The following is a 7,958-nucleotide window of genomic DNA, read 5'->3' as shown; positions in this document are numbered from 1 at the left end:
AGCTTTCTCTCCTTCTTCTTCTCCTTCTTCTTCTTTTTCAAGTAGTATTCGGCCACCGCAAGAGCTCCAAGGGAGATGAAGGATTCGACCACCACAAGAGGAAGAGAGGGAGAGAATGATGATGGCCGGCCACAACACCAAGGAGAAGAGGAAGAGAACAATAGAAGTTGTAACCCATGAAGGCACCTCTACCCCTTCTTTTATATTCCTTGGCTTTGGCAAATAAGGAAATTTATTTATAATAAAATTTCCTTAACTTTCTTTGACAACAATTAATTAAGAAAAATTAAATAAATTTTCCTAATTATTTGTATGTGGCCGGCCACCTCATGTAGAGCAAATAGGATAATTTTAATAAACAATTAAAACTTCCTTATTTGTCTTTGGAAATTTTTAAAAAATAAAATTTTCTTTTAAAATCCCTTCATGGTTGATAAAAAGAAATTTCTATAATTTTAATTTTCAACATGTGAATAATTTTCAAAGAGAAAAAATAAAATATCTTTCCAATCTACAAATAAGGAAAGAGATCTAATCTCTTTCTTTTAATCTTTTGTAGATCTTTTAAAGAGAGATATTTTAATTTTAATTCTCTGTAATAAATTATATCTTCCACATAATAAAAATTAAAATTAAAATTCTTTTTAATTTAATGGGGACCGACCACCTAAGCTTGGGTTCAAGCTAGGGCCGGCCACCCATGAACCAAGACTTGGCCGACCCTAGCTTGAACCACAAGATAGCTTGGCCGGCCCCCTTCTCATGGGTATGAAGGTGGGTATAGGTGGGTATAGTACTCTATAAACAAGAGGCTACGATAGGGACCGAGAGGAGGAATTGATTTTGGTCTCCCGATAAAATTAAGCATCCCGTGTTCACCCCGAACACACAACTTAATTTTATCAATAATAATTCATTCCACTAGAGAACTATTATTGAACTACCGCACCAATCCCAAATTACATTTTTGGGCTCCTTCTTATTTTGAGTGTATTAGTCTCCCTGTGTTTAAGATGTCGAATGTCCACTAATTAAGTGAGTTACTGACAACTCATTTAATTAATATCTTAATCCAAGAATAGTACCACTCAACCTTATCGTCATGTCGGACTAAGTCCACCTGCAGGGTTTAACATGACAATCTTTATGAGCTCATCTTGGGGACATTATCAACCTAGATTACTAGGACACAGTTTCCTTCTATAATCAACAACACACACTATAAGTAATATCATTTCCCAACTTATCGAGCTTATTGATTCATCGAACTAAATCTCACCCATTGATAAATTAAAGAAATAAATATCAAATATATGTGCTTGTTATTATATTAGGATTAAGAGCACACACTTCCATAATAACTGAGGTATTTGTTCATTTATAAAGTCAGTATAAAAGAAACGACCTCAAATGGTCCTACTCAATACACTCTAAGTGTACTAGTGTAATTATATAGTTAAGATAAACTAATTCCTAATTACACTATGACCTTCCAATGGTTTGTTCCTTTCCATTTTGGTCATGAGCTACTGTTTATAATTTATAAGGTATTGATAACATCATCTTCTGTATGTGACACCACATACTATGTTATCTACAATATAAATTAATTGAACAACTACAACAAATGTAGATGATTTGACCAAATGTGATTCTTTATTCGAAATAAATGTTTACAAAAGCTTAGGATTTCAGTATACACTCTAACAGTGTCGGCCACAAATCTTTGGCAGCCGTATCTTCTGGCAAGCATTGTCCGGCAGCTGCTCTTCCTTTTCCTGTCTGTGAGTCAACAGTGATGACTTTAAGTTGAGGTAAGGTGTTGAGTGTCTGATCCTTGTTGTAGCTTACACTTTGTATTGAAGTTAGGAAGGATTTGAAATGGTTAGGGCTACTTAATCTATTTGATTATGGGTTAGAGATCCATTTATTAGTTAACATCTCTAGTTGATTAGTTTAAGGATATTAACTATGAAGGAATGATAAGATTATCAAATGGAATTGAACCCTAGCTTCCTAAGCGGATTACGATTTTATTTAGCTATTTTGGTGATAATGAAACTTAGCTATACTGTGCATATTATATGCAGGACTTTGATTCGAGATGACGTCTCGATGTGGGATCTATTTCGGATACGATCTCCATTTTTTAGGCGAATATGTTGACTTATCTCTTTTGATAATGTCATTTCGATATTCGTAGTAGGTTATAGCCACTAGTAATAATTATGTTTATCTTTATTTTGGTATGTCACTACTTGATACCTATAGCATGCCTTTGTTTGTTATTATTTGTATGCATTTAGACTTATATTCTTTGTTCTTGCATGTGTACTTATGAGTATATAAATAGTGACATACATTGTCTTACTGTGTACATGACTAGTTACTAGACATATCTGACATGTGTATCTAGTTTCATGATACTTAGATCCTTATTGGATTTTTTTTTTACCTTTTGGTATATTTTATGGAGGTGTTAGGATTTACATGCTTAGTGACATGCATCATTTTACATGATTGCATGCTGCGCGATTGTCGGCTCCATTATTGTTGAGCACATCACTTCAGTTACATGGATCTGCATACACAACCACTCATGGATTAGTGGTATATCAGACAGGGTGTGTTGCAGCAGGTTACTCTGTCAATGGCTTCACTGGCGCGTTCATGGGTAGCGGTGACGCAGCGTGGTAGCAGGACAGAGATCCTTCCTCTGGATTGTCTCAGGGAGATGAGAGCATTGAGCTCCCCCACTTATGACTTGGGGTAGGAGGATAGGTGTACTCTGACAGCATCCTGTCCACTCGGTCACTCAGGAGTAGTGATAGAAGAGTGCACAGTTGTCATAGTCCTACCCACTCGGTCTCACCATCGTATGTGAGATGGCTGAATGGCGTCAGGGGTGACCATGACATTTTGCATCATATGCATGGATTGCATATATTTCTTGTGATTGTTGTATATTGGATGCTGAATTTTTGTGGTTGCATATGATTGACATGCATACAAGAGACATGATGAGTTGGGTCTGACGACCTTTATGTCAGAATAAGAGGCCTAGGTGAGTATAGTTTCTTCAGTTTTTCAGTTTTGCATTTCCAACTATTGTCCAGGAGATTGTATGACATAATTATTATTGGATATATATTGTACTATGCATGTTAGCTTGATACTCGCTGAGTGTTGAACTTACACCGTTGATATCTTTTCTATTTCAAGTTGAAGCTGTCAGGAGGTTCCAGTCGCTAGTTCTCCACTAGGTGTTGAGATGGCTTTCTAGTTTCGGACTTTCTTTGTTTCCTTGTTTTGTTATGTCTACATACTTATGATGTGTAGTTCTTTTACTTATGGAATTTTTTATCGTGCTTCGGGTATGATCCCCATGTTTTCCGCTGCGAAGGTTTTCCGTTGTGTTGTGTTTTTCCTCTTTGTAGTGGAATAAGTATTATTATAAACTGCGTGGTTGTGTATTCAGCCGGAGGCTGATGTAACGACCCGGCCCTCTTGGCCCATTTGGCGGCCCATTTGGCGACCTCTCATGTCGTCGACCGTCGGCCCTTATGTCGTCGGCCCATTTGGCGACCTCTCATGTCGTCGACCGACGACCCTTGGCCGTGTCGTTACTCACTAGGTCTTCCCACGGCGTGGTTTTGCCTCCCGAGTTGAACTCTAAACCTACTTAAGTCTTAGGTTTAGAGTTCGAATCGGGAGGCAAAAACCAATGGAAGATCATCTCAGTGAGTAACGACATCAAGGGTCGCTGCGACCAAATCGACGGTCGACGACATGAGAGGTCGCCAAATGGGCCGCTAAATGGGCCAAGAGGGCCGGGTCGTTACAGCTGATTTATTATTAACTGTGTGGATTGTTTTATTATAGTATGATATATGTTATAGCCGTGTTGGCTAATGATTGTGAGCCTTGAGGGCTATGTAGTTAGGTCCCAGATTGTCATCCGTACAGTGTAGATGTTGCCGAAATTTCCTCTAACAGGGACTCCCCCGGGGTGTGACTATTTATTTGGTGTCAGAGCCCAGGTTTTGCGAGTGAATCTGGGTATTTTTAGATTTATACAGATTTTCATTGATTTTCTTATTTCAAAATTTTGAGGTATTATTTGACCTCGTCAAGGAAATGTCATAATTGGGGATTTGGCAACGATGAAACATCTCCAGACGGCAAATAGGTATGATGATTCATTTTATAATTTAGGCACTTGTATTAATACCTGGGTAATAAATTTAACAGATATGAGTTGAAGTACACGTGTTCTCGTGTCGAGACGTGGTGCAGGACGACCACGCAAGAGAGCGTCGGAATCTCTGGCGACGGAGTCTCCAGAGAGGTCTGTTGGGATAGAGCATGTCAGTCAGGGACAGACTCCTCAAGATACTGCGGGCGCGTCGAGCACTCGGATTCCGACGGTCCCTTCTCCAGAGTTACCCACCCCTACAGTATTCACTGTACCACCAGCAGTACCTACTGCGTACCCGGCACCACCACCACCTGTGCCTGTTACGGCGTATTCGACACCTCCTCCAGTAGTGCCTAAGGCGTACCTGGTACCATCACCTATCGTACCTCCAGCCGCTCCTGCCTATATTGACCCTGCAGTGCCACCAGTGGTACTTGCCCCGACTTATGTAGAAGTACCAGGGGTACCTCCCCCGGCCTATCCAACGGTACCACTTGTGGTACCAGCTCCAGTGGTTCCGCCAGTTTCCGCGGCGATCACTACTCAACCTACTGATATGATTGCGGCATGAGCCCGAATCCAAGCTTTGGCAGAGTCGATGAAAAGTCGATTCACACTATTCCACGGGGAGACTGATCCGAGCGTAGCTCAGTCTTAGATAGAAACTATGGAGAGGACTTTTTTTCTGTATGGCTTGCTCCGAGTTGGAGAAGGCAGAGCTGGCTGCTTACCATTTACGAGACGAGGCCGACATCTGGTGGGATACGCAGCGTTTGATAATAGGCGAGCAGCATATCACCTGGGCGAGATTTAGAAAGGCTTTTGAGAGCTGGTACTTTCCACGGTCATATCAGATGACACGCTGTCAAGATTTTCTGAGTCTTCGGCAGAACAACCGCATAGTGATAGAATACAATGTCAAATTTAATCGGTTGGCCAGATTTTATCTAGAGTTAGTTGCTGAGGACAGGTCTCGTATGCTTCAGTTTGTCCAGGGACTGGATGGATATCTGCAAGTAAAGATTGCGGGTTTTGGTAATTCGACTTACATAGAGGTATAGGATAAAACATTTATGATTGAGTCAGTTCAACAGAGAGCGTATCCGGACAAGAAAAGGAAGCAGATGGATCGGGCTTCAGGGCAGACCCAGCAGCCACAGGCTACCGAACAGTAGCAAAGTGGTCGCAGTCAGTCGGGCCAGGGTACTTCTGGGGCATCTAGTCGGCTTCAGAAGTCAGGGCGATCTTCATCAGGACGTTTCTAACCTCCTCAATAGAACCGAAAATAGCCCGCCAGCGGCATTCATTGCACTCAATGTGGGTCCAGGGATCACATCACATCAGCTTGCACCTTAGGACATTCAGTTTGCTACTATTGCAAACTGTCTGTGCACATGAGCCGAGATTGTTCGATGAAGGCTCAGCACGTGGCTTCCGGAGTCTCTATTCATGGAGGATAGTTCGGTCAGACAAGGACTCAGTGAGGGGGGGGGGGGCAGAAGGCCCAATCTTTGCATCGTTAGCACCGGACAGCTTCCCCTACAGTAGTTATATATGACATGCACGGACAAGAGCACTCCAGTGCCCTTATGGTATCCCAGAGCTTTGTTTTGGGACCTCAGTATATGACGCAGGGCAGTATCAACTGCAGCCCCAGCCACTGGTTCAGTACTAGTCATAGCCTCAGCCCCTAGTGCATTATCAGCCGCAGCCTCAGCCAATGGTTTAGTACTAGTCACAACCCCAGCCATCGATCCAGTATCAATTGCAACCCTTATATCCATCTGTGGCTTAGTATCCAACCCCGCTTCAGTGGCAGGCTCAGACTCAGGCACAGCAGCCTTTGGCCACATTACCACCTCCACCCCCGCTAGAGACTGGACGAGTGCACGTGATTACCAGAGAGGATGTGCAGCGGGCCGACGGATCCGTTTTCCTTGGTATGATTTTACTTTATTCATTTTCTGCTGGTATGCTAGTTGATATTGGTAGTTCGCATTCCTTTATTTCTCACGCATTTATGAGAGAGATTAGGAGACAACTTATCCTTAGACAGTGGCGACTGACCATCGCCCTACCATCCGATGATGCATTGACGTCACTCAGGAGGCCAGAGGATGCCCATTGGACTTCGGCAACCATATACTTACTGTAGATTTATTAGTACTGGAAATGGTCGAGTTCGACATTATACTTCGTATGGATTGACTGTCAGCATATCATTCCACGATTGATTGTCAGACGAGGTGGTCACATTCCGACCTCTAAACTAACCCTCGTGGGATTTCATTGGCATCTGGGATGACGGTATATTGACCATTTTTGCTATTCAAGCTTAAAAGATGTTGTCGCATGGCTGTTAGGGATTTCTATTGTCGTTAATTAATGCTGACGACAGCAGTAGTTCTCAGCTCTCAGACGTTCCAGTGGTCCGAGAGTATCCAGATGTATTTCTAGATGAGCTACCAGATTTTCCTCCCCGAAGGCAAGTGGAGTTTTCTATTGAGCTGATTCCGGGGACCGCGCCAGCATCGAAAGCTCCTTACCCTATGGCACTGAAAGAGTTGGACGAGCTAAATGTCCAACTCCAGGAGTTATTGGATAGGGGATTTATTCACCCTAGTGTATCTTCGTGGGGTTCTCCGGTATTGTTTGTCAAGAAAAAGGATGACACTCTGAGGTTGTGCATCAATTATAGACAGCCGAATGTAGTGATCGTCAGAAATAAATACCCCTTACCACGGATCGAGCATTTGTTTGATCAGCTCAGAGGTACATCAGTGCATTCTAAAATTGATTTACGATCTGGATATCATCAGCTGAGAGTCAAAGATTCTGATATTCAAAAGACAACATTTCACACCCAATACGGACATTAATTATGAGTTTTTGGTAATGTCATTTGGGTTTACCAATGCTTCAGGGGTATTTATGGATTTAATGAACCACATCTTTCTCGAGTATTTAGATCAGTTCGTTATCGTTTTCATCGACGACATTTTGATCTACTCGTGTTCCGAGGAGGAACATGCACAACATCTTCACATAGTCTTGGAGACTCTCCGACAACATCGTCTATATGCGAAGTTCAGCAAGTGTACTTTTTGGCTATCCTCAGTTGATTTTCTGGGGCATGTGGTGTCTAGCCAAGGTACTTCTATACACCCTCAGAAGATTGAGGCTATCACCAGTTGGGAGCAGCCAAAATCAGTTTAGGAGATTCGTAATTTCTTGGGACTGGCCGGATATTACAGAAGGTTCATCGAGGGTTTCTCTCGCATTGTTATGCCGCTGACACACCTGACTAGGAAAGGCGTGAAGTTCACGTGGTTAGAAGCCTGCGAGACCAGCTTCCAAGAGTTGAAGCGGAGATTAGTGTCGGCACCAGTTTTGGTTTTGCCTTCTGGAGAGGACGGATTTGTACTCTACACTGACGCTTCGCTACAAGGTTTGGGCGCTGTTTTGATGCAGCACCGCAGGGTAGTCTCCTATGCTTCTCGGCAGTTGAAGGAGCATGAGAAGAACTACCCAGTACATGATCTGGAGTTGACCGCCATTATATTTTCTTTGAAGATTTGGTGACATCATATGTATGGTATTACATTTGAAATTTTCACTGATCATAAGAGTCTCAAATATCTTTTCACCCAGAAGGAACTCAATCTTCGACAAAGGAGATGGAAGGAGTTCCTAAAGGATTATGACTGTACTATTAGCTACCACCCGGGTAAAGATAATGTGATTGCCGATGCACTTAGCA

At 42.4% G+C, this 7,958-nt stretch overlaps 1 protein-coding gene across 1 annotated transcript; it reads left to right on the top strand.

Moving 5' to 3' along the window:
• The first annotated feature begins 4,163 nt into the window (after nucleotides 1–4,163).
• On the top strand, nucleotides 4,164–4,769 carry LOC122040026 (vegetative cell wall protein gp1-like). The gene is made up of 2 exons (XM_042599412.1): nucleotides 4,164–4,189; nucleotides 4,265–4,769. The coding sequence occupies exons 1-2, from the start codon at nucleotides 4,164–4,166 to the stop codon at nucleotides 4,767–4,769; spliced, it is 531 nt and encodes a 176-aa protein (XP_042455346.1).
• Nucleotides 4,770–7,958: the final 3,189 nt, after the last annotated feature.

The sequence above is a fragment of the Zingiber officinale genome, chromosome 1B (assembly GCF_018446385.1).
Source record: "Zingiber officinale cultivar Zhangliang chromosome 1B, Zo_v1.1, whole genome shotgun sequence".
Classification (NCBI taxonomy): domain Eukaryota; kingdom Viridiplantae; phylum Streptophyta; class Magnoliopsida; order Zingiberales; family Zingiberaceae; genus Zingiber; species Zingiber officinale.
The sequence above is the reverse complement of the archived record's forward strand: the minus strand, read 5'-3'. Positions and strand labels throughout refer to the sequence as shown.